At 39.8% G+C, this 27,327-nt stretch overlaps 2 protein-coding genes across 4 annotated transcripts in view; one reads left to right on the top strand and one right to left on the bottom strand.

The window, feature by feature from the left end:
* Irsp53 (Insulin receptor substrate 53 kDa) overlaps positions 1 to 27,327 on the bottom strand; it is a 187,826-nt gene that overhangs the window by 132,574 nt on the left and 27,925 nt on the right. The window lies entirely within an intron of this gene.
* On the top strand, positions 5,215 to 10,801 carry LOC143895050 (uncharacterized). 3 transcript variants are annotated; one of them, XM_077401833.1, is made up of 5 exons: positions 5,215 to 6,476; positions 6,919 to 7,006; positions 7,075 to 7,317; positions 7,421 to 8,275; positions 8,354 to 10,801. In XM_077401833.1, exons 1-4 carry the CDS (start codon positions 6,429 to 6,431, stop codon positions 7,903 to 7,905), a joined length of 864 nt encoding a protein of 287 aa, XP_077257959.1. In that variant the 5' UTR covers positions 5,215 to 6,428; the 3' UTR covers positions 7,906 to 8,275; positions 8,354 to 10,801. The 3 variants fall into 3 exon arrangements, with proteins under 3 accessions (XP_077257959.1, XP_077257957.1, XP_077257956.1); XM_077401831.1 differs by having other exon boundaries at positions 5,216 to 6,476; positions 7,418 to 8,275; XM_077401830.1 differs by lacking the exons at positions 5,215 to 6,476; positions 6,919 to 7,006; positions 7,075 to 7,317 and having other exon boundaries at positions 7,902 to 8,275; positions 8,354 to 8,523; positions 8,607 to 10,801.

Genomic DNA, 27,327 nt, shown 5'->3' with positions numbered 1-27,327 from the left:
TCACGGGCGATTCATCGAAGAGGACGGCAATTGATATAGTTGTCTCTCGTTTATAAGGACAAGCAAGACACCTCATTTGTTCACCGCTCATCCAGCTCAGGTCAGATTGTATCAATTTTGACGCATTAAAGACGGCTCAGACTGTGGTCTGAGTTACACAAAAATAAAGTGAATAATTAGTGAACACTTTCCACGCGCGTCCTTCTCATCCCGCTTCCATCGTCGGGATTAATCAGCGATTTCGCGAACATTTGGTCCTTCGAGCCGGATGCGTGGAACTTAGAGTGTAGCTCAGACACAGATCATGTGAACAGGGCATGCTCTCCACGACATGCCACGTGGACATTATCGCGCGCTTTCGCGAGTGACGCACAGACATTCTCACGCGCGCTCGCGAGTGTTACGAAAACATGCTCACGCGCTCCCACGAGTGAAAGTAGACTTTTTCACGTGCTCAATACATGACATTGTAGACTCTCGATTCGCGTAGTGTTGCTCTACCGTGTTTCTCGAACGTTCTCGTCTCGTGCAGTAGTTCTCATACGTGTCTCGACATTTCTCAGGTCTCTCATCGGGCGCAGCTCATTGACGTCTCATCATGCCGGATCCCGCCAAGACCGCAACGGACGGCAAGACCCTGCCGTTGCTCGATCTGCCGGAGGAAAGACGCGTGTCAGATTGCCAGGCCTCGCTGGTGCGTTTGTCTGCGGAACTCACCTTAAAGGTGCAGACGCAGATGAACCGCATCGCGACAGTGCGGAACATCAGCGAGACGTTGCCATCGTCTGCAGATGACACATCAGTGGATGAGGTCCTACAGATCTCGATTCAACTCGAAGAGGTGCACAAGGCGTTCCTCAAGGAACACGCCTACTTCGAGGTCTCATGGCCGGCGGCGCTCATCGCCCATGAATATTTCTCCAAAAACGCCTTCGCCGTGGAGGCGCAGGAGTGTATGACGGCTCGTCGCGGTCTGGCAAAACTCAAGGGCGCATTGTCGGAAAAAATCGCTCCAAAGACAGCTCCTGCAGCGGCGCAGCCCTCACAATCTCAGCAGAGATTGCCGGATATCAGCATCCCGTCCTTCAAGGGCGTGTACGAGGCTTGGCCTACGTATCGCGATCTCTTCAAGGCGGTCATTTATGACAGCCAACGGCTCACAGACGTGGAGAAACTCTACTATCTGCGACTGTCACTCAAAGGCCCACCTGCTCAGCTCATTTCCGGTTTGCCTCTCACCGGCGACTCGCTCAAACCCTCGTGGGAGATGCTCGTCGATCGCTACGAGAACAAACTTCTGCTCATTCAATCTTACCTCAACCAGCTCTTTGCCAACTCAACACCGGTGCAGAAGAACGCCGCGGCGTTCTGGACAAGCTGCTCAATACGTTTAAGGAGGACATCAAGGGCCTCCAATCCTTAGGCGTCTCACAGGATCTGGGCGACTGCATCCTGGTGTACCAGTTGTCTAGGCAGCTGGATCGCCAAACCAAGGAGCGGTGGGAGACGTTGTTGGGCGCCGCGCGCGAGTACCCGCGATTCAAGAAACTCGAACAATTTTTCACATCGCGAGCACGAGCACTCGAGAGAATCGAGTCAACAGCCTGCTCTGGAAGCTCGGCAGGGGCTGCTACAACAGCGCGGCGCTCCTCGACGGCTCATCATGCGGCAGCTCAACCGGCACGCACTGCTGCCGCAGACGGCTCAACGGAGTATCCGTGCGACTGCTGCAACGGCACGCACTTCGTAGTAACGTGCCCTAAATTCAGGGAACTCTCACCAGGCGATCGACAGAAGCTAGTGATCTCACGGAGGCTGTGCTTTAACTGCCTCGGCCGTCACAACGTCCGCTCATGCAAGAGCTCACGGGGGTGCAAGAAGTGCACCCACCGACATCATACGATGCTGCATGAGGCACATCAGACCGACTCATCATCGAAGCCAACCACCAACTCAGCCTCAGCACCCCAATAGGACAACGGTGCAATCGTCGCTCACTCATTTTTGGTTCGCTCATCACATTCAACATTACTCGCTACGGCCCTGGCTCAGATCAGCTCATCGGTTAATACTCAGCACGTACGACTTCTCATTGATACAGGTCAAAACTTACCTTTGTCTCTGAAGCACTCATTCGTCAGTTCAACATTCCTCGTCATCATTCTGTCATTCTCATTACCGGAATTGGTGGCGGAATGTCCACGCAAACTCGAAGAGTTGCATTCCTCAAGCTCCGCTCACTTCGCTCAAGATCAGACGTCATCATTCAGGCTCATCCTGCAGACGTTAACGAACATCCTACCATCATTTAACGCTGCACCCCAGGAATGGCCGCATCTTACCAAGGTAGCCTTGGCTGATCCAGATTTCCTGACACCACGGCCAGTGGATATTATCATTGAAGCTGACTCATATGGGCAGATCATCAAGCCCAACATCATCAAACAAGATACATGGGTGCCAATTGCGCAGCTTTCAATTTTCGGATGGCTCGTTCTCGGACCTGTCGACACATCATCATCGGCATCTGCTACAGTGCATCATGCATCGATTCAGGAGAGGAAAGATGCTCTCGACGAGTTACTGTCGAGATTTTGGACACAGGAAGAAGTGCCTGCGAGCAACAATCTTGAGCTTACTCCTGACGAACAAAGATGTGAAGAACATTTCAAGAGTACTGTCTCACAGAATTCAACAGGTCGATACACAGTTCGACTTCCACTAAAATCATCACCTGATACTCTCGGCGACTTGTATCTCACCGCGCACCGATGTTTGCAAAGCTTACAAAGAAGATTCTCCCGAGATGACAACTATCGACGTCTGTATCACCAATTTATGACAGAATATCGAGATCTCAATCACATGACGAAAACTTCACCCGTTTTCTGTCAGCACACGCAATATTATTTGCCACATCACGGAGTGCTCAAACCAGACAGTGCAACCACGAAATTACGTGTGGTATTCAATGGCTCGAGCGCATCTACATCTGGCCGCTTCCTTAATAATATTATGCACACGGGAGCCAAGTTGCATTTAGACGTCACCAATGTCTTGCTCTGGATTCGACAATTTCGACATCTAGTTGCCACGGACATCACCAAGATGTATAGACAGATCAACGTGCATGAAGATGACTGGAACTTACAACGGATTCTATGGAGCGATAAACTGCTCAATGAAGTGGCATATTATCTAACTACGGTCACGTATGGTACCAAGGCTGCCCCGTTCTTGGCAGTACGAACGCTGCTGTAACTGGTGGAGGACGAAGGCCACAATTTTCCCCTTGCAGTGCCGTCCATCCTTCAAGGTCGATACGTCGACGACAGTTTTGGACTGACACGGTCCAACAGCTAATTCAAATTGCATTGCAACTGAAGAACTTGTGGATGGCGGGCGGCTTTCCATTGGCCAAGTGGCACGCGACTCATCCAGACGTGCTCACTGCGGTTCAAGCAGAGAAAGACCAGGGCTCACAAATTACATTTGACGATTGCGTAACCAAAATACTCGGATTACGATGGCTTCCTCAAGAAGATTCATTCGCATTCTCAACAAGGATCTCATCGCATACCGATCATCTCACCAAACGCCTCGTTTTATCTGAAGTGGCTCAGATATTTGATCCACTAGGCTTTGCATCACCAGTCGTGATCAAGGCGAAGATGCTCTTGCAGGAGCTTTGGCTTCATAAGCTCCAATGGGATGAACCACTGCCATCCCAGCTCTCATCACGGTGGCTCATCATCAGAAAGGAACTCACCAGCTTGTGCAAGATCTCAATACCTCGGTGGTATAACACATGGAGTACATCGTCAGTGGAATTTCACGGCTTTTCTGATGCTTCTTAACTGGCAATGGCTGCAGTCGTATTTATCACCGTCTACGGTTCTAATGGCGCCACGATTTCATTGGTGTGCTCCAAAACCAAGGTAGCACCGCTCAAGCGGCTCACTATCCCGAGACTTGAACTCACCGCAGCACTGCTGCTCTCAAGACTCATGCAATACGTTCAAGCCACCTTGAAGTTGAACGTCACAGCAACTCACCTGTGGACGGACTCTGTTGTGACACTCACGTGGATCAAATCTCATGCATCGCGCTGGAAAGATTTCGTGAGAAATCGAGTGTCTCAAATTCAAGAGCTCACTGCGAACGCACATTGGAAATACGTACCTGGTACGTCCAACCCAGCCGACTGCGCTTCACGAGGATTAAGTACTGCTCAACTCCAAAGCCACTCATTATTGTGGACGGGACCACCGTGGATACTCACCCCTGAAGCATGGCCATCACAACCCGCGCTTTCGGACGAGTTGAGCGCGCATGAGGCTCGTCCAGGCATTGCGCTACATGCGGCCGCATCTTAACCGGACATCACTGGGACCTGATATATAGGTACTCAACTCTCAATAAATTATTGAAAATAACAGTTCTTTGTTTCAGATTCATATCGCTTCTAGGAAAGTGCCGATGCAAGCCACTGGACTTGCACTCAGCTTTGGAGGAGGCAAGATTATTCTGGATTAAGGCTACTCAAGCGGCATACTTCACGCACGAGATCAAGATGCTCACGGCCAACTTGAGACTACCAACTGCTCACGCATTCAGTCGATTGACTGCGTATATGGACGCTCAAGGGATCATCCAAGTTGGCGGCCGCCTCAACCAATCAACACTAGCTCAAGACAACAAGCATCAGGCGATTTTGCCTCGCCAATCACGGTTCTCGACCCTGATCATTGCACACGCCCATCTGCGTACCTTGCTTGGAAGAACACAGCTGACATTGGCTCATGTCAGGCAAAAATACTAGATCATCGGCGGACGGGCTCCGGTGAAGTCTCATATTTTACGGTGTGTCGTGTGTGCTCGGCAGAGGGAGATCCGTGCTCATCAACTGATGGGCCAACTACCTCTCTCTCGAGTTACGCCGTCACGTCCGTTTATTCATACAGGAGTTGACTATGCCGGACCGCTCACCATCAAAACATGGAAAGGACGAGGTGCAAAAACATACAAGGGATAGATCTGTGTGTTTGTCTGCTTTTCCACCTCCGCAATTCACCTCGAAGTAGTCAGTGACTACTCATCAGAAGGATTCATAGCAGCCTTCCGAAGATTCTCCGCTAAAAGGGGAATTGCTCAGACCATGTATTCGGACTGCGGAACAACATTCATTGGAGCAGACGCCGCGCTCAAGAAAATGTTCATCCAGAGTTCCCAAGAACATCAACGAATAGTCTTCAGTTTCTGACTTGCGGGTAGAGTGTCACGAATTGCCTGTCGAATGCTTGTGTAAGAGTTCACCTGAAGAGGGTCCGAATTTGGACCGAAACGTTGTGATTTTTTGTGAATAAATGTGTTAGTTATAGTTAATTGAAGTTTGGTGATATTATTCTATATTCACTGGCGGAAAAAACTTTTCCATTATTGATAAATAGATAAGCCGGCTACCCCTTGTATTTCAAATTAATTCAACAAGCTGTTATCGCGTATTTTCCATCTTGATGCTCTCATTAACGGTCCGCAATATAAATATTTCAACAAACACGCGATAGGAACAATAGGAACATTGCGTTGTAGGGAATGCATAAATTATTTGCCAACAGATAATTGAGGATAATAGCGTAAATTAATGGCGGGAAATGCAGTTAGGACTGATATGCTCGGCTTTCCAACCGAAGAGTTATAATAGACTTTGTTGCGATAGCGAATACAGAAATTATTTAGCAGTAAACGACCGATAGTATAAATTGGCTATCAAACTTTAGCCGTTGCGGATTCACGATACTTGGCAGCTAGAAAGCAGAATTCAATAATTCGGAGAATTGAGGTTTAGAGTACGCAGTTTAAGAATCAAGAATTATGAAAATTTCTCGTAATTAAACGTTCTAATTAAAAACTTCTTGATTTCAGAATTTCCAAAGTATCTAAAAATCCAGAGATTTCAGTTAAGTCCATTTTTTGAATTGAGATCGATGCTTTTTTTGCAAAAATGTAAATCTAGAATTTTTATTGCTAAAGATTTAAAATTAGAATAAAACTGTAGCACGATCTTACATACAGGTCTGGAAACTCTAGCCAATTTCGGTGGTGGGGACTGACTCACTTAATGAAGCAAATCTGTAGTTTCTTTTATAGCCACCAGAGTCGCTGCGATGTAGGAGTCATGTTATCGTTGACTACAGTTCGGGGTTAGGGTCACGTAAAACAGTGAGATAAACCGTGAGAAAATGCCGAAAAGGTGTGCCGTTCCGGGATGTGACACAAACAAAAAATTATGCAAAAAAAAATATAGTGTTTTTAATGTGCCGACCAAAGAAAATCTGCGTGAAAAATGGGCAGCTGCAATTCCGGGCATTCAATATTTAAAGTCACATTAGTATATATGCGAGAGACACTTTAGTGATGAATGGGTAATGCGGAAGTGGGTGAAACATGATTCTGATGGAGAAATAATAGTTGAAGTAAGTATCATGTTAAAATAATATTGTTTAATAACACATTTTACGCTTTCAATTTAAGAGATTGATTGACGGCAAAGCAATGTAAAAATACTATGCAAAGATCACCAAAAATGAATAAGTTTTGTTATTTAAATAATTTTTTTTGCAGCTCACAGTTTATGAGTAAATAGTATTTTACTTTTAACTCGTAAGATTGTTCCAATGGAAAAAATTAGTTTGGTTATGCTAGTTTATATGAAGAAAGTGATTCTTTATATAAAAAGGATCCTTCTGGTCTAAAGTGTTAATTCTACATTGAACCTTTACGCAGAAAATATTCTTATTTTTACACTGAATTTTTCTTTATGCAGAGACAATTAATGTCTTTATAGCTTGTGGACAATTTATTACTATGGAGGTCTTCCAATTTTTAATGTTAACTAAAAAGATATTTACTTCTTAGGTGCCATATAAACGTATTCGCTTGATGCATGGTGCTATGCCCACAATATTTGACTCTCAATCAGCAAAAGACAGTTCATTAATAAAAAGTAAGTCGCCAAATTTATAATAATGTAACTTTATTGGTTTTATTATAATAAAAACATTTGCATTGTAGTTGATGAATCAAACAATGTTCATGACACAGTGTCTATTGATGCAAGCATTGACGTAATACACGAAGATCAAGATGCTGGTGGGCAAAATGAGCTTGTCTCATTAACAGTTAACACTGAACATCTGCATGACAACGCTGCTATTGTTATGAATATCAACGGTGTAACTAGTTTACCTGATCAAGGTATTCCTAGCCATAACGAGGATATTTCGAAAGCTGTTTATACTGACCGGATTGGTAATGGTATATACGCAATACAATGCTTCAATGAATTATTTATTGAAAGAAATAATGAACAAGCACTTGTTGTTAATTATCCACACAACTCAAAATTATATTTCAGAAGAGCCAACCGATATTTTGATTGGAAAAGAATTCGAGGATACTAATATATCATCAGCTGCCAATAGAATTCCAGAAATAGAGCCAAGCGATACTAGTATCGTTTTCCTGCAATTCAGAGTTACACATGGATCCCAGATTACATTTTGGTCAGATCCTGCTTCACCAGAAAATGTAATGCTCTCGAGTTCATGGACCGCAACTACAGCGTTTAACAGTAAAACACAAAAATTAATAATTTCGCAAATATCAATAAACACTGACTCTAGTTCTACTCCGGTCTTGAGTAAAAGCATCACAATCGACAGCGATAGAATGATAACATACTATGTGCATGGAAAAATGGTAAAAGAGAACCATCAAGATCTTCCACGAATTTTAAGCACTCCACAAAGGTTGCAGTCAATTATCATGAATTTTCAATTACTACGAGTCTGCGATGGATTAGGTTTAATTAATGTGGATTTAAAAGAAAAAATGCCGCAGTAAAAGATAATTTGAACGTTTGGCGCAGTAACAAATGTTTATTAATTGGACAAAGGAAAAAATGTAACATGTGTGCAAAATTGCGAAAACTTCTAAAGCAAAAGGCTTTACGACACGTGAAGCGTGTAACGGTTAAACGCGTACGCGTTTTATCGAATTCCATGGATCAGAAAAAGCTCAGCATTCTGCGGAAAAAGATTAATGTTGAACGACGTCTGAGGAATCGTCAAAAGTTTAGAATAAAATTACTTTTGAAAAGTTGTTTGAAGTGGATACGATGCATCCCGGGAATGCAAGGGCTTGCTCAAAAATATTTCAAAACCATATTAAATTAGACAGTGTTAGTAAAATGCGCGTACGACTTGCAACTCAGGTAGATCTTTAATTTCTCGTTACATATTTGTGAATAATGCTTACGAGGAGAGACTACTGTTATTCGGTATTATTACAGATATTCAGTAATTTAGTTGCTGAAGGACTAAGATTTTATTCCAGTCACAGGTATGATGTGTTCACCGGCTGTGAAGAAACAAATTCTGTAAACAAATCAATGATATGTTTGACGTATTGAATCGAAAGATGCCAAATCAAGGCCTAACCCTAAAAACGAAAGATTTCGAGGTAAAATAGTGAACAAACTTTTTGAAAGGTTACTTTTAAACTGTACGCTTAGTAGATAAAATGGTTCATGATATATATTTTAGATTTTACAATCATCTCTGCCATTCATCCATAATTGCGTTACATGCACGCGCGAGCGAGCGGCCGTTCCTACTCAAATCATGGGCAATCTGCCCGAGCCACGCGTAACTTCGACAATTCGCAGTTTTCTGCACTGCGGTGTGGATTATGCGGGACCAGTTCTTATTCGCGCTTCCTCCGGTCGCGGTATTACCTCCCGCAAGGCGTACATAGCCTTATTTATTTGTCTCTCGACAAAGGCCATCCACCTAGAATTGGGTGGAGATTACTCCACTCCCGCGTTTCTAAACGCTTATTCCCGGTTCTGCGCTCGTCGTGGTCTTCCGCAATGTATGTATTCCGATAACGGAACTACCTTCGTCGGGGCAGACCGAGAAATGCATCGAGCGTACAAATCCGCCGTTCAAGACCCAAATTTTCTAAATTTAACCGCGTCAGATAACATTACGTGGAATTTCCTCCCCCTTTCAGCCCCGCATTTCGGCGGGCTATGGGAGGCGGGCGTGCGGAGTGTCAAAACTCATTTGCGTTGCATCTTAGGGACTAACACTTTAACCTTCGAAGAATTCTCGACCTTATTGTGTAGAATCGAAGCGTGTCTGAATTCTCGACCGATCGCTCCTCTCGCCGACACCCTCGATGACTACGAATGTCTCACCCCCGGTCATTTTTTGGTCGGATCCGCTCTCACGGTCCACCCGGAACCATCTTTGCTCGATCTAAACGAGAATCGTTTGTCGCGATGGCAACTAGTCCGACACATTACCAAAAAATTCTGCAAAATGTGGAGTAACGACTACGTGAACACTCTACAACAACGAGCAAAATGGCGAACGGTCAAGCCGCCGATTGGTCTCGGACAACTCGTCCTCTTGCGCAATCCCACGTTACCCCCGTGCAAATGGGAGCTCGGCCGCATAACGCAATGCCATCCCGGGCCCGACGGTTTCACGCGCGTAGTGACCGTGAAAACGGCCACTTCCGAATACCAAAGGCCAATCGTAAAACTATGCGTTTTACCGATCAACAGCGAAGCGACGAGCAATTAATCATACTTCTTGCGTCAATGCGAGACGCGCGTTAGATCTAAGTATTATATTCTAAGCTAGTTTAAACAATTCGTCTATGTTATTCCACGGCGGGCGGCGTTGCCCCTTTAATTTTCTGGATGCCTCTGTAAACTTCTCGCGCTGATGTTTTATGTTTTTCTATTATCGCGCATTATTTTGAAACTATCGTTCCGAAGCGGGCGGTATGTTCGAGATCCGTCGAACTTTCCTACGCGAAACATCGGCTCGAAAATATTATTATATTTAACATCGAGAAATACCGATGTTTATGTGGTTCCAGCTCTGTCGAACTTGTGCGAAACATACGTTCCCCGCGATCCCCGCGCCCTTGAAGCCCATCGATCGCGATCACGCGTTACGAGAGTACTCCCTTATTTGTCGAAGCACGGAAACGGCTGTTGTGACGCGTGATGTGACCATACGGACGAATAGCGATTGAGCTCTCATCGCGCGTTCGTTCCTGAAAAACAACCCTCTTGAGTAAACGGCGAATTCGCTCGCCGGACATTCAGTCGTTGCTGAGGATTCCTAGCCTCAAGTCGTGGGCCAGAACTTATAGCCGAAAGTCGTCGCGTATCAATTTTCGTCTAAAGACAGCACGGCTCTCTCCCTCTTAAATCGCTGCTTGAATCGCTACTCGCTCGTCTCGTCTCAAAGTTCGGATCTAAGTTACTTATATTTCTTCATTAAGTGTACTACTTAGCGAGGGGTCCGCAAACTTCCGGTCGTGCTCCGCTCGCGATCGTTCTTCTGCCGCGCGCTCAAGATTTCCGTTCGACGCGTACAAGATCTCCGCTCCGCGAGAGGCTTCGATGCGAGAAGCCGAGACAAGATTTCCGTTCGCGATACCTGGCAGAAAAGTACGAACGACTCAGAAGATTTCCGAATTCGCGGCGCACGATCCGTTGTTCCCCCTCGCGTCTTTTCCGTCCTTGAAATAAAGACTATATATTTCTTTGTGCAATCTGTGTTCCGAGTGCTTTAATCCTCATTCCTCCCGCGAATTTACGACTCGCGTTACACACGCTTCTCGCTCAACTCTGAGCGGAATCCAGATTCAGGGCGACCGTCGGAAAGCGACGCCCGAACATAACTGTATTCCTGCTGTACGCTTTGCCCTTTATATCTTACGCTTTACAAGTTTTATTATTATTATTATTATTATTATTATTATTATTATTATTATTATTATTATTATTATTATTATTATTATTATTATTATTATTATTATTATTATTATTATTATTATTATTATTATTATTATTATTATTATTATTATTATTATTATTATTATTATTATTATTATTATTATTATTATTATTATTATTATTATTGTTGTTGTTGTTGTTGTTGTTGTTGTTGTTGTTGTTGTTGTTGTTGTTGTTGTTGTTGTTGTTGTTGTTGTTGTTGTTGTTGTTGTTGTTGTTGTTGTTGTTGTTGTTGTTGTTGTTATTATTATTATTATTATTATTATTATTATTATTATTATTATTATTATTATTATTATTATTATTATTATTAGTAGACTTAGGAACATCAACATTCTTCTGCTTTATTCATAAATTTAAACGCCGTAATCATGCTTCAGTCATTACATACTGTTTCAGGGTACTTATGTAAGCAAGTCCTTCGACGATATGACTGTATAGTTTGTGCACGATCTTTGACCACGAATGGAAACGAAGCTTTACCATCAATGTTAGTGGATGTAAAATCCCGAGGAGGATTGGTGCATCCTAATATATTTGTTTTTATAATTTAATAAGATATGTTGAATCATGTTTTGCCAAGCATGCCTCTAATATTAATGTTTTTGAATTAACTATAGAGGAAGTGCTAGAAAATTATAATTTTACATTTCCATGTAAAGAGCACGCTTCAAATATTTTATCATATTCGATTCACTATTATATTCGGCTTAGAATGCGACAATACACGTATCAACATAATCAAAAGAAAAGAAAAGATTTTGTGAAACGAAATAAATTGTCTAAATTGACAAATGAATAAAAACTGGTCCACATTATACAAAGTACTGTCTTTTCATTTTTTCTCCTCCAAAACTGACTAAAACCAATAAGAATTAATTTCACGTAAAACTTTCAACAACTTGATTTACCATTAATTTATTCCTTAGAAGTTTTTATCATTATCTCGGCTAGATTTAAATTACATTTTGTATAAGAACAAATTTAATACCATATGTACCCGTAATTAAGTGTTATAACTGTTGACGTCCAATTTGGGATCAATAAATATAAATTTTTTATTTACAATGCTGGTTATTTACAGTGCTTTATAATTTTTTTTTCTTAAAAAAATAATAAACAGGAACTCAAGCTCTAATACTTTAAAACTTAGTATAAATCGATTAGACTCGGTTTAAACTCAGTACAGTTTAAATAAAAACGGTATGCAGGTATGTCTCGGGTCCAAGATATTTGCATTAGCTTAATTTTACATTTGCTAGACAGATATCGAAAGTATTTGTATGTATATATGTATATATTCTATCGCACTCAATCGTACTGTGACCCCTACATCGCAGCGACTTCGGTGGTCGAATTTATAACTACAGATTTGCTTCACTAAGCGAGTCATCCTCCACCATGGGAGTTTCCAGACCTGTATGTAAGACCGTGTGAACTGTAGATATATTATATATATAAATCTCCCTAAATCTTCATTTCGCGTGTTCTAATCTTTGGCTTTACACGCAACATCGCGATAATGTAAGTCCTAAAATCTCGGTTAAGTCAACTTGAAGTTAAGATCAATGTTTTCCCGAAACGTGCAAGAGCCCTCAAGGGATCGTCCGCCGATCTCCCGGGGCGGTTTCCGCCGTGCCGCCGGCGCGGCGCGGCGGCGCGGCGCGGCGTCATGGATGAGTCGGAGCGTCGCGTCGTTCCGGAAGCGGGATCTGGTTTGGGGTTTCCTTTCCTTTCGGCAGAGTCGCGTCACTGTACTGTCGAAGTTAAGGTGGCACTCACGAGGCGTAACTCCGCTGATGTGGTTACGATGTATCGATCCTGGTAAGAGCGTGACGGCTAAATTAAACTCGGCTTACCCCCGACCTTCACATTGCCTGGGGGGTCTCGGCGGCGGCGCATTGCGAGAGCAGGGGGTGAGACCGCCGCGTCAGGTGCGTCGGAAGGTAACGACGCCGTCGTCGCGTCGATTCGATAGCGCACCAATTATCTTCTGCGTTTCCTGCGCTCGAAAATCCGCTGCACGAAAGCAACGGTATTCTTGGAACTTGTTACTCAAGTGGCGTAGCTTGCCCTAGATGGGCCTTGTATCAAAATTTGTCGGGGGGCCCTTCTACCCGACTGCGGCGAAGCCCAAATGGAGGGTAAAGATTTTTCACAAAAGAAACAAAAACGCTCGCATTGAATAAAATAAATATATATTGATTATAAGTAATTACTTACAATTAATGCTCCTAGGAGCCAAGTTAGCCAAACAATTCAAATATATACTTTTCTCGCCTTTTTTCGGCAAACTTATTTATTAAATCATCCATAGCTGAAGACAATTTTAGTTTTTCGAGATTTTCTGCCTCTATAGACAGTACTGACAAGTCTGATAGCCGTTCTTGTCCCATAGAAGTCCTAAGATAATTTTTAATCAGTTTTAATTTCGAAAAGTTTGAAAAGCTTCTTTCAGCTGTTGCAATTGTAACCGGAAGGGTCAAAAATAGGAAGCATATGCTGTTATTACATCCGGAAAACTGGATGCAAGGCTATTGAATTTTATCAGTAATAATTCCGTGAGTTCTTTAATGGAATGAATTTTCTGAATTTCAGATTTTAAGCATGTTTTCAAAGCAATTAATTGTTCATACAGATCAACTGACATGTCTTTACTGTATTTAGCAGTCAGTTTTCCGGCTTCCTTTTTTATTATTTTGTTTGAAAACAATAAGAGTTTCTCCGGTTGTAACACTTCGAACGTATTACTCAGGTCACAGAGGCTCTGAAATCTTTGTTTAGTTTGAGAAATTAATATATCCAAACAGCAATAGTACACATTGACTTTGAAGTACGATTCCGGGTCTGAAATTCTTTCATCTTCTGATAACTCATCAAAAAAACGCTTCGTTATCTTCCGTCTTTTATTTTTGAAAACAGTTGTTACCCCCCACTCTTTTGCTAGATCTGTGGACTCGTTTAGCAAACCATGGAATAATTTTTGATTTCTTATTTCGCTCAGTCTATTCAAAAGATTACTTAGTAAAATACTAGCTTTCTGTAAGTCATTATTTTCATGCTGTAGGGCCTTAGAAACAGGGTTAATGATTTCAAATAGTGAAGAAAAAAAGGCGACAAGCACTATAAAATCGTAGCTCTCTAAAATGTTAATTATATTTTTACATTTGTCACGTTCGTCTTTTTTAGTGGAAATTAAATTTAGTTGATACAAAGTTTCTATTATTAATGAATAATTTTTCCTTATAGCCGATAAAGAGTCGTTTCTTGAAGACCATCTAGTAGGGCATACTTTTTTAAGGGTAATTTTATATTTTTCAGATGAATCGTTACTCAACATTTACCAGCGTTTTATACTATTGCCAAAAAAAAGTATATATTTCTTCCAAATTATCGAAAAAAATTGACACTTCCCAAACACGTTTTGCAGCAATATCATTTAAAATTAAATTTAATGCGTGTGCCGCACAATGAATATAATCGGCATTTGGCGCATGCTCTTTTATAAGGGCTTGTAATCCTCTATATACACCCGACATAACATTTGCTCCATCGTAACCCTGGCCCTCTACATTTGGACAAATCAATTCCATATTCTTTTATGGTATTTAAAATTTCAGTTTTAAGCCCTTCTACACTACAATCGGCTACTGATATAAACCCCAAAAAGGACTCGCAGATTTATATTTCTTTAGGTACACGATCATCATTTTCTGTTATCGAGATGTATCAAAAAACTACAGAAAATTGGTCAATTTTTGACAGGTCTTGTGTTGCATCCAAAATAATCGTCAAAAATGGAGTTTTTTTAATTTCTAGCACCGTTAACCCATGCGGAGGAGTACGATTTGCTTTGACGATCTGCTAACAACCAACAGAAGTGGCAATACAGTTTGTTTAAAATATTAGAATAACATAGCCATGGTATTGCAATTTTTATACCAGCCTTATTTAAATATGAGTAATGATAGTCTGAAAAACATCGCTTTGTTTCTGGATCCTTTGAAAACGGTCCTTGTGGTTTAAATGGGCCCAATTTAAAAATTATTTTTCGTTCGCATTCAGTAAGGCTGTCACCAAAATTTCCTTTACCTGACGAAGATATATTATGAAATTCTTCAGATTTCTTAGGATCTTCGGTATGAGTTTCTTCTATTTCTGGAACCTCTGATAGACAATGTGCTCCAGAAGAATCTAAAAATATACTTAACCCTCAGTTACCTCATGAGAGACCCTGCACATTGTTAAAACGTGCAGGTCTTTAAAACGTTCATAAAACCCTTGTATCTTTTTTTAGTCAGTTACATTGTCGTATACGATAGTATATATACTGTAGCCTTGAAGCCAAAATTCTGTCAGTTTCTGTAGCAAGCAGTCAAGCAGTTCATTAATTTTTTTGTATATATGTTACGTACATATATACGTAATTAAATGCGTAGGCATGCCTAATATCAGAGATGAACTCATCTCTGCTAATATTAATATATTTATAATTAATAGCGGTGCGGATTGCGGAACGATTCCAGTCCATAAGATTCCCGGCGTCGTGTTTTAGGTTAGGTTGGTTTAGTTGACTTTATATCGTGGTTTTTATTATACTATGGTATATATTAGAACAAAACGGGGCGTAGCTACACAGATTGCCAATCTGTATGGCTCTCACAACTATACCGATTATTTTCTCGGTGTAGATAGGTATGTACTTAGTTATACTTATATACCAATTACCAACTTACCATTACCAAAATTTACCATACTTATCTAAATCACTCACAGAATCTAATTGCTGAAAAAATGAAGAAATTTGGGGCAATTTTTTTATAACTTCCTCCTTTTTCTGTTTATTTTTTCTTTTCATAGCTCCACTGGGGTAATCTCTTTTTCTTTCACTCATTTTTTTCACAAATCACAATTAACCCTTCGCCCGCATTAGGTGGGTTATTTTCGTCCGAGCGAAAATCAAATGTAGTTGTAACTTTTAAAAACGGGTAGAGAAGGCGTCACTGCGCATCCGTAAAAAAAGTTATGCTCCTCGAGAACCCGCCTACCGAGTTTCAAGGCGCCATGGCGCTAGTCCCCCTTCGGCCGTCACAGGAGACACGTAATTTTTGAAAGGACGAGGTTTGCGGCGAACACTTAAGCACTTTATTTCAAAATAATTGCATGCAATATTTTTTTTATGAAAAGTATGCTTTTTCCTTTCAATTTCCTTTTTTATTTATTTTGATATCTTTATTTGTCTTAAAGTTATGATTTTTTTAGTAAAAAATGATTTTACCAGTTGTAGTTGTAGTTGCTCCATTTTTTAAATACAAATTATGTGAAAAAATTAAATTATTTATAATTTTATGATTGATAATTCAAATTGAAGGTCAAGAGACACGGTAGTGTCTCGCGCCAAGTACACGCGGAGCGAGACCGACCGTGACTCTTTTACGCGACGCGACGGGTTGCGAGTACCCGAGATGTTGAGATCTCGATAACGAGTGAACGGATCAAGTTCTAAGTATTAGGCTTGATCGATAGCTTGGGGTCCAATTAGGGGGGGGGTTTCTCTCATAATAATCCGCTACGTGCCCTACGAGCGGAGATATTGCGACGCAAAGTCCAAATGTGAAAATTTTTTATTAAGATACTTCTACTTCTAACGCCGACGTCTGATATGATGACGTCATAATCAGAAACGTCACTTTCACTTTTTCGACGCTGGCGGCGCAGGTATCGCCAGTTTCGATATCGCGCGCGTATTTCGAAATTAGGTCGATAGACTTATCGGTCAGAAGGAAGATTTCTATTTAGGTAAATTAGGTATATATATAAATAATATATATTGAGTTAACGGAAAAGAAGATTCTCTACGCTTGGCAGAAAAAGCCGCTAGGGAATTTTTAAGTCGATTCTTATGAATTAAGCTTGAATTCGATGTCTAGGTATCCCAGGTTGCCGATGACGAGGTCCAGATAGTGCGCTTCATAGTTTTCGGTGTCCAGGTGTAATAACACGTTGAATTCGATGTCTACGTGTCCCAGGTTGCCGATGACGAGGTCCTCATAGTGCGCTCCGTAGTTTTCGGTGTCTACGTGTATTAATACCTTGAATTCGATGTCCACGTGTCCCAGGTTGCTGATGACGGGATCCAGATAGTGCGCTTCAGAGTTTTCGGTGTCCATGTGTAATCGTACGTTGAATTCGATATCTAGGTGTCCCAGGTTGCCGATGACGAGGTCCACATAGTGCGCTCCGTAGTTTTCGGTGTCTACGAGTATTAATATCTTGAATTCGATGTCCACGTGTCCCAGGTTGCCGATGACGAAGTCCACATAGTGCGCTTCATAGTTTTCGGTGTCCAGGTGTAAGAATACGTTGAATTCAATGTCTACGTGTCTCAGGTTGCCGATGACGAGGTCCACATAGTGCGCTTCGTAGTTTTCGGTGTCCAGGTGTAATAATACGTTGAATGCGATGTCTAAGTGTTCCAGGTTGCCGATGACGATGTCTAGATAGTGAGCTCCGTAGTTTTCGGTGTCTACGTGTATTAATACCTTGAATTCGATGTTTAGGTGTCCCAGGTTGCTGATGACGAGGTCCAGATAGCGCGCTCGGTAGTTTTCGGTGTCCAGGTGTAATCGTACGTTGAATTCGATGTCTAGGTGTCCCAGGTTGCCGATGATGAGGTCCACATAGTGCGCTTCGTAGTTTTCAGTGTCCAGGTGTAATAATACTTTGAATGCGATGTCTACGTGTCTCAGGTTGCCGTTGACGAGGTCCACATAGTGCGCTTCGTAGTTTTCGGTGTCCAGGTGTAATAATACGTTGAATGCGATGTCTAAGTGTTCCAGGTTGCCGATGACAATGTCTAGATAGTGAGCTCCGTAGTTTTCGGTGTCTACGTGTATTAATACCTTGAATTCGATGTTTAGGTGTCCCAGGTTGCTGATGACGAGGTCCAGATAGCGCGCTCGGTAGTTTTCGGTGTCCAGGTATAATCGTACGTTGAATTCGATGTCTAGGTGTCCCAGGTTGCCGATGATGAGGTCCACATAGTGCGCTTCGTAGTTTTCGGTGTCCAGGTGTAATAATACGTTGAATGCGATGTCTACGTGTCTCAGGTTGCCAATGACGAAGTCCACATAGTGCGCTTCATAGTTTTCGGTGTCCAGGTGTAAGAATACGTTGAATTCAATGTCTACGTGTCTTAGGTTGCCGATGACGAGGTCCACATAGTGCGCTTCGTAGTTTTCGGTGTCCAGGTGTAATAATACGTTGAATGCGATGTCTACGTGTCTCAGGTTGCCAATGACGAAGTCCACATAGTGCGCTTCATAGTTTTCGGTGTCCAGGTGTAATAATACGTTGAATTCAATGTCTACGTGTCTTAGGTTGCCGATGACGAGGTCCACATAGTGCGCTTCGTAGTTTTCGGTGTCCAGGTGTAATAATACGTTGAATGCGATGTCTAAGTGTTCCAGGTTGCCGATGACGATGTCTAGATAGTGAGCTCCGTAGTTTTCGGTGTCTACGTGTATTAATACCTTGAATTCGATGTTTAGGTGTCCCAGGTTGCTGATGACGAGGTCCAGATAGCGCGCTCGGTAGTTTTTGGTGTCAAGGTGTAATAATACCTCAAATTCGATGTCTACGTGTTCCAGGTTGCCGATGACGAGGTCCACATAATGCGCTTCATAGTTTTTGGTGTCTAGGTGTATTAATAACTTTAAATCTGAATGGGTGCGTTCAGCCGATACTCCGCTAGCCTAGCAATTGTGAGCAGTCGTTCGTTTTCGCTCGTTTCCTCTCCTTTTAATCCATTAGGTCAAAAGAGAGGAAACGAGCGAAAACGAGCGTCTGCTCACGATTGCTAGGCTAGAGGAGTATCGGCTGAACGCACCCAATGTAGGACACGTAGATATCGAATTCGAGGTATTAATACATGTAGACACTAAAAACTACAAAGCGCACTATGTGGACCTCGTCATCGGCAACTTGGAACACGTTGCCATCGAATTCAAGGTATTAATACACCTGTACACCGAAAACTATAGAACGCACTATGTGGACCTCGTCATTAGCAACCTGGGACACCTAGACATTGAATTCAAGCTTGATTCATAAGAATCGACTTAAAATTTCCCTAGCGGCAGAATTAGAATTGTCATGACATAATAAAAATTGCTAAATTAAAATTATGTCTAGACATAATAAAAATTGGACAAAAATTATGTCTAGACATAATAAAAATTGGATGAATTAAAATTATGTCTGACGTAAAAATAATTATCAAAAATATCGATACCTGAAGATATCGGTACATACATATACAGTTGCGAACAACATTCAGTAAGACACGCAAATAAAAATAAATAAAGAATTTTACAGTTAACGACTTATTAACATTAATCATGCTTTATTGCGATTATGTTTTATGTTGAAATTGAAAAATATGTACAAGGTGTACAACTAAAAGGGTTACAAATTATTATTTTAAAAAAACTAAGCAAAATATTAAATTGTTGTTTTCTTTAGAAATAATAGTCCGTAACAATTTTAGCTTCATACCTTGTATTATATACTGTTTATAAGATTATAAGATATATTGTTTATAAGATTAAGATGCGTAACACTACAAAATGGCGTGATATCCGTACAAAATTACTTTTAAAAAAAAAGGTAAAAAAGAGCGCCAAGTACACGCATAGTAGTGTATATGTATTATGTTGTTACCCTGTTATGTTGTTACCTCGAAAAAAACAAAGTGGTAGTATTATACCTCCAAATAGCTTTATCCTGTACATACTGTTTATAAAATGCGTAATATACTACAAAAAGGCGTGATATCCGCACAAAATTACCTTTTTTAAAAAAGGTAAAAAAAGGCGCCAAGTACACGTATAGTAGTGTATATGTTGTTACCTAAAAAAAATGAAAGTGGTAGTATTATACCTCGAAAAAACTTAAGTAACAAGTGGTAGACTTTTATATCTCGAAAAATCTCGAAAAAATCTAAGCAGTAGTATCTTTATTTCCGAAAAATTATAACTCAAGTGATACACGTCACAAAATTATGTTTCCTTATCAAAAAGAAAAGTCGCGCTTCAAGTGATCTATTACAATTACAAAAAAAAATGATATCTCTTTAAATTAGAGCGCCAATTACAGAGAGAACATGTATATTGCCTCAAAAAATAATTGTTGCACTACTTTGAAAAATCTTTACATTGTGTCAATTAGAAAAGAATGTATGATAACAATTTTATAAGATTAAAAAATTTTATTTAAATTTAACAAGGGAATACAAGATATTTAAATACAAAGTTTACATGTGTATTTTTTAATGGTCACAAAGAATTACAGAGGTAACAGTACAAAATACAAATATTTTATTAAAATATTTAATCCAACGAGGGAATACAATTTGTATTTAAATATAAATTTTATATATGTATTTTTCAATAGAATAAAATATTTAATCACAAAGAATTACAAAGGTAACAGTACAAAATAAAAATATTTTATTAAAATACATAAATTTTTCTTGTAAAAAAACTTGGCGCTGTTAGACCTCGAAATTTTAAATAAATAAGGACAACAGTAAATAAAAATAATTCAGAGAAAAATGCGATGGGAGTAATATTAAATGATTATCAGCGTGGATGTGGGAGTGAATGATATGGGTGTGCGTGACGACGCGGACGGCGGATAATGCGGCTTATAATTAAGTATAGAATAAATTTATTTATTTATTTAAAATTTTGAGGTCTAACAGTGCCAAGTTTTTTTACAAGAAAAATTTATGTATTTTAATAAAATATTTTTATTTTGTACTGTTACCTTTGTAATTCTTTGTGATTAAATATTTTATTCTATTGAAAAATACATATATAAAATTTATATTTAAATACAAATTGTATTCCCTCGTTGGATTAAATATTTTAATAAAATATTTGTATTTTGTACTGTTACCTCTGTAATTCTTTGTGACCATTAAAAAATACACATGTAAACTTTGTATTTAAATATCTTGTATTCCCTTGTTAAATTTAAATAAAATTTTTTAATCTTATAAAATTGTTATCATACATTCTTTTCTAATTGACACAATGTAAAGATTTTTCAAAGTAGTGCAACAATTATTTTTTGAGGCAATATACATGTTCTCTCTGTAATTGGCGCTCTAATTTAAAGAGATATCATTTCTTTTTTGTAATTGTAATAGATCACTTGAAGCGCGACTTTTCTTTTTGATAAGGAAACATAATTTTGTGACGTGTATCACTTGAGTTATAATTTTTCGGAAATAAAGATACTAATGCTTAGATTTTTTCGAGATTTTTTGAGATATAAAAGTCTACCACTTGTTACTTAAGTTTTTTCGAGGTATAATACTACCACTTTCATTTTTTTTTTAGGTAACAACATATACACTACTATACGTGTACTTGGCGCCTTTTTTTACCTTTTTTAAAAAAGGTAATTTTGTGCGGTTTGAATTACCTCCATAAGTTTTTTAAAATTTTTTGTAACACTTTAACATTTAAAAAAAAAACGTCAGGACGAAAACGACCCACGGCCTAAGAGTTCGAGTGAGATTGTGGATAACATTTTACGAATTTTTGCTTACACACGTCGCGTCGAGGCCCCTGTGGCCCGGGGGCCCCTATCATTGATACGGCTGATACGGCGGTAGCTACGCCCCTACTCGCGGCTTCATTAACGGTTCGCGAAAACAATTTGCTGAATCGCGCGAACATCCATGCTTCAATTTACGTCCGACCGCGCCTGTGATTTAATTGCACATTCCCTTTATTTCAATATTTAAATAATAATGCAAGCGGTAAAAATCGTGATTTAAAGATTTAATATAAATGATGACCATTGTATTGACATTATAATTACGAAGTGGGTCAAAATGAATTGTTTGACATTTTTTAAAATAATATAGATAATTATTATTTATTTCTAAAACATCATAATTTCTGAAAATTTCTCTAACTTCTATTAAAATATGCAGATAATTAATTTTATAAATTTGTTTTTGTTTTGACTTCTGTGTAGAAATAGGTAAGGGAGAGGGGGGCACTGTAGGACACTTTTTTTTAAAGCTCATATCATTTTCAATTTTTAAGAAATTGGTTCTTTGACTCAATTATAAGTTAATTTGGTTGTTAATGCTCAATATAAATGTATGGCAAAACAAACACATTTGAGAGCAATGCGTTGTTTTTACCTTTTAAAAAAATATTCCTTCTGTCCTATTCTGCTTCCCTGGAGGGGAAGTTTAGGACGCCGCTGGGGTAGTTTAGGACTGATAATAAAAAACCGAGATAATTCTCGTTTTCTTATCTTATTTATTAAAAGTAATAAATCTCTTGTGCTATCTTACAAACCTCTTTTAATATATTTTTTCTTTAACAATACAGTAGGTAATTTGTAATAGGCAATCAAATAAACATAAGTGTCCACCTATTGGAATCTTAATTAAGATAAGTATTAGTCTCACAAATTTCTCTTTTTTTCTTTTTCTTTCTCTCAAATTTCTCTTCGTCCAATACTGCCCCAATCCTAACTTGAAAAAAAAACGTAATATTTCATACCAACTCTTTTATGTTGTTGTATTTTATTCATTACAACGCAAAACATATAATTATAGTCAGAACATACAAGTGAATTTCTTTTTGAGCAATTGTTTAATATAACAATACTTATATTTGCGAGCCAAAATAATTATAACAGCCAGCAAAAATCACTAACAACTTGTAAGTTAGTTTGACAGCTAACAGCGCGGAAGCTCTCATGTGAAGTTTGTTTATTGACCGGTTGCTAATCGAAAAATGCGTTCAACATGAAAAAAGTGACAAATTTGTTCTTTATTCGAGATGTTCTAAACTGCCTCTGTCCTAAGGTGCCTCCTTCTTTCCTACAGGTTATTCTTTGATAGTTTTAACGTTAAGGCCGGAGGTCGTAGCTCCGAAGAGAAATCTCGTTTTCGTGGCACGCTGGACGATGTCGGCCACATTCTTACGTAACTTACTTAGACGGACGTCAGGACGCTGCAAGGCAAAATCGGGCCATTGCCGTGAAAGAATGTATACACGGGGTGAACGAACGATAGGGAATCGACCGCTCCTCCCCGCGTACGACGAGATGAATATCTCGCTCTGTATGGTCGCGTGGAGCACGTACATACGTACTTCCGGAGATTGGTAAAGCCTATTAAGACGCGTGCCACAACTCGACGACGCGTTACGTAACGCGGATAAGCGCTAGACTCCGTATAATTTTTTTCGGTACTCTTTCCCAAATTTCCACACGTTGTGAGAGCACACAGAGGAATTTTCACACTGTCGATTGCGTTTGTCTTCTTCTCTGGTCAAGACGTTTTATCTTTTTACTTTTATTTTTTTTATTTGTAACTTTATCAAGTTTGTTTATGTTAATATTATTATTTTATCCATGTTATTTGCATACGTCGTTTGCGCCATTTACTTTATTTACGTCACTCATTTGCCGTTTATGTTGGCCGCGTCGTTCACTTATTTCTTTCTCCGATATTTATGGCAATCGCCATTTATTATTTTATCGCGAAAATTCCCGGTCTCTAACGCGGCTTATGACTTCAAATGCGCGTCATAAATCGCGACGGCTCGATCTGCTTTTTCGAGATTTACGGCAAAATAAAAAGTGTCGTCGCCGATCGACGGGGACCGAAGGTCCGCGCCGTGATCGATAAGGCCGCGGTAAATTTAGTCGGCCGGTTCCGTTACAGTCCGCATAACTGGGTACAGCGAGCGAAATGGACGCGGCCCTCCTCTAACATCTCTTATTGGCAGACGGCCACTCCGAAGAAACCAGAAAAGAGAGAAAAAAGAGTGAGAGAGAAAGAGAGGACGCAGGGAAGCCGGAGATGAAGTCCAAGCCGATGAATGTCGACTAACGGGATAGCGTTGCATGAATTTCGCGTATGTGTGGCCGTGCGCGAACATCCGCGTGCGATTCTTCTCTTACTCGATAACCACTCCTACTTACTCGACAAAAATCCATTTTCTGCGTGCACAAGATGTATCGTGATGAACAGCGGTTACGACCTTGAAATCGGACTCTTCGAGTGGATTCATTTACGAGAAATTTTTCTCGGACAACTGTTTGCGAGATGTCCTTTTTGTAAATCAAAGATGTATTCCGGTGGTCTTAGATCAAACATTTTCTAAAGCAGAGCCCGCCTGAAATTGACTTTATGAATACTATGCGGTTTGTTATTGATAATTCGTCCGTGATTGCGCGATTAACGACTTTGACTGCGGTTAATCAATATTGTTTCGAAAGTAACCAATTATCGCGCAATTTAATAGCCATTTATTTCCACCGCCATTTAGAAAAACGTTAGGCCGGACAGGGAGAAATAGAAAGAAAGAGACAGAGGGATATGGGTTCGCCAGGACGACCCGGTGACCTCCTGAGCGTGGATTTACCGGTGGATGGTCTTGCTCGAGGATCCTCTCGAAGGAGCAAATCCTGCGGTCGTAATTCACCGTGGTCACCGTTAAACGGGGAAAGAGCCTAACTGCCGCATGCCGCAGCGAGAGAGAGAATGACGTTGCCGCAGTGAACGTATAAAAATGCAGCCCGTTTCTGGCCAGGAGAGTGAAAATGGCCGCAGCGCCTCTCAACCACAGCGACTCGTTCAGCGACATAATAGCGGACTCTCCCGTTCCTCGGTGTTATCACATACCGGCCACAGAGCCGTAAGCCAAGACACCGTAACTTCCGTGACGTTTCCAACACACGTTTCGTAAAACGTAATGATAACAGACTCCTCGCGTTTTGTATGAAAGTTGTCTCGAAAATTGCCTGATGGCTAGATCTTTGACTTTCTATGACACTTCTAAAAAAACAATTATCTGTGAGCTAAAACAAACTCAACCAAGTGATCGTTGTTATTCTACTGTTTTTTTACCCCTATTCGCTCCAACCATGCCTTTCGTAACCCACGAATTTCTAATAGTTGTTTGTTCCGGAAAACAAATGATCGTGGGAGAATTCCCTCCACGCCGGAAAAAAGTTATTGTGGCTGGGAACCTCAGGTAAAAATTTCAAAGTCCTAGCTCATTTACTCTCGAAACGGCGAACAATCAAAATCTCGGAGGGACTGCACGAAAGTGCCATGCATGGTTGGAGGATTACGTCAGTGTTATGTGAAAGGTAAATGAGCATTTTTTTCGATAAAAATGTATTTTTGTGTATAATTTAAGCGTATTTAAAATATTTTTGTCTTTAAAAAAAATTTAACATTCCACAGAGGTCTATTATGGCTCAGAGGCAGGTGGAAGAGGTGGGGAGGATCTACAATTATATAAAAAAAATTAATTTTTTTACAAAAAAAAATATCTGTCACACTTCAAATTCGCCTTTTCTTATTCAGAAATTCTTTTTCTAGCATTCTTTAAGTCCTTAAAGTACCATTTAAAAATTACCAAATTAGCGGCGACAAAATTAAGTATTCCTATTTAATTAATAATTATCTCATATTTTTTTCTCATTTGCACTACTTTTAGCTTTAATTTGCGTTTTGGTTCATTAAGCTTCGTCAATTTGTTCGTGAGTTATGATTTTTTAAGTAAAACGAGTCGTAACGCGTGTTTGTCAACATATAATTGTTGTAAAAAAATATTTAAATAAATAATTTCCAAATTTTCTTTACATTGATTTTTAGTCGAAGGTACAAAGATATTATAATAATTTTTGGAGAATTTTTCAAAGCTATTAACATTTTGAAAAACACGTAAGACTCGAAAGTGCATGGTTGGAGGAATAAAAGAGCGGAAAAAACGTTGGAGTGAATAGGGTTAATGGCAGCCTATATTAACCGGAAGCATATGTTCAGCTTTGATATAAAATGTCCTTTTTTACAATTCTCGCACGCGAGATAATTAATGAATTCCAGAACTTATGCCGCACCCCGCATGTCGACAAGTATCATTTATGGTATTGTATAATCACATGTGTGGAAAAAGAAAGAGTATGGGGGCGAAAATCGGGTTACAAGGCCTAGATCAATATAATCAGTTGATTAAATAGTTTACGTAGGAAAAAAAAATATATGTCGAGCAGTTTCTAATAAAAAAAAACCAGAAGGCGCGGATGAAGGAGAGAGGCAGAGAAAGAGAGAGAGAGAGGGGGGAGTAAGAGAGACAGAAGAAAGCCGCGTGTATTCACCTGGAACGACCTGTATAGGAGGTAGAAGCGATAGCAGCCAATATACCGTTACCAAGAAAAACCGACGTGTCAAACCGGTCGAATTTTTGGCGCGCGCGATTGCACACGTAAGCACGGCCTGTGTCGTTTCGCAATCTTATATATGCAAACGCAATCGCCCGCGTGTGTGTGTGTGTGTGTATAGCCGAGGTACAACGAAGGTCAATGCGCCCGTTTCGAATTGGCATCGTTGCGAATTATTTTTCTTTTCTCAACGGGAAAACAACAGGGTATTCCGTCACGCAGGACATCCCCTTCTCTCATCTAAAGCTAGTTTATTCGAGATACATACATACACATACATATGTATACAGGGTGCTTTCTAAGTATAAGTACAAAAAATTAAAGGGGATATTTAAAGTTGTAAAAAAAGTATAAAAATTTCGAAAATCTGGAAAATGTTTAAAAATATTTTATTCGGTATGCATACATGTAGTATTAAGAACCCTTTTCCAGCACCGATGAAACATTTTTAGATCCACTAGGGGCGTGCATCTTTGACACCCCGTATTTTGAAAACGAAGCAGTTTAGAGCATACATTCCTAGAACCTTTTTTTTCTAAAATATAAAAGTCACGGAATATTTTCCTTCAATTTTTTGTACTTACTTAAGAAACATATATAATAAAGCAATCATTATATGAAAGATGCATGAGTGCGTCCTATTTAGGAATGGATCAAGTTCAGTATATGCACTTAAAAATCCGAGTCAAATCCAATAATTAAGATCCATTTTTTAAGATTCGAGTAATATTTATAAGAATAAGTACCTAATCGATTCCGACTAGTTAGTTTTGAATGAGTCCCTGTATTCGCAATGTACTTATAATTTTTATTATAAAGAATCGAATCCTTTGTAAGTAATCTAGAGAGTTTGAAACTACATCAATAGATTTAAATCTACTTATAAGATACTTATAATCCCATCGCTAATTCTATTGCAAACATGTCTGAGAAATTTTCTTCCGCCATTAAGAATATCTAGACTGTATTTTGATGATAATAAGTTTTACAAACAAGTTTTAATACAACGGGTAATTACAACATATTTCTGATTCCTTTCCCTGGAACATTTTCTTGGTACGCTTGCCGCAAAGATAGTTGAATTTCACTAAAAATCTGACCTTTAGTCGCAGAGACATCAATCAACCGAAATGAAACTTTCCTCAGAATGTAAATAGATGTAATCCTTACGT

The sequence above is a fragment of the Temnothorax americanus genome, unplaced genomic scaffold (genome assembly GCF_048541705.1).
Source record: "Temnothorax americanus isolate GAGA-0224 unplaced genomic scaffold, ASM4854170v1 Scaffold15, whole genome shotgun sequence".
NCBI lineage: Eukaryota > Metazoa > Arthropoda > Insecta > Hymenoptera > Formicidae > Temnothorax > Temnothorax americanus.
This window is presented reverse-complemented; position numbering and strand designations above follow the sequence as displayed.

Bases quoted from the DNA above. Each gene is read 5' to 3' on its own strand.
- LOC143895050 (XM_077401830.1), top strand. From the start codon at position 8,458: ATGTTTGACGTATTGAATCGAAAGATGCCAAATCAAGGCCTAACCCTA. The intron at 8,524-8,606 runs GTAAAATAGTGA...TATATATTTTAG, and splicing joins TAAAAACGAAAGATTTCGAG to ATTTTACAATCATCTCTGCC.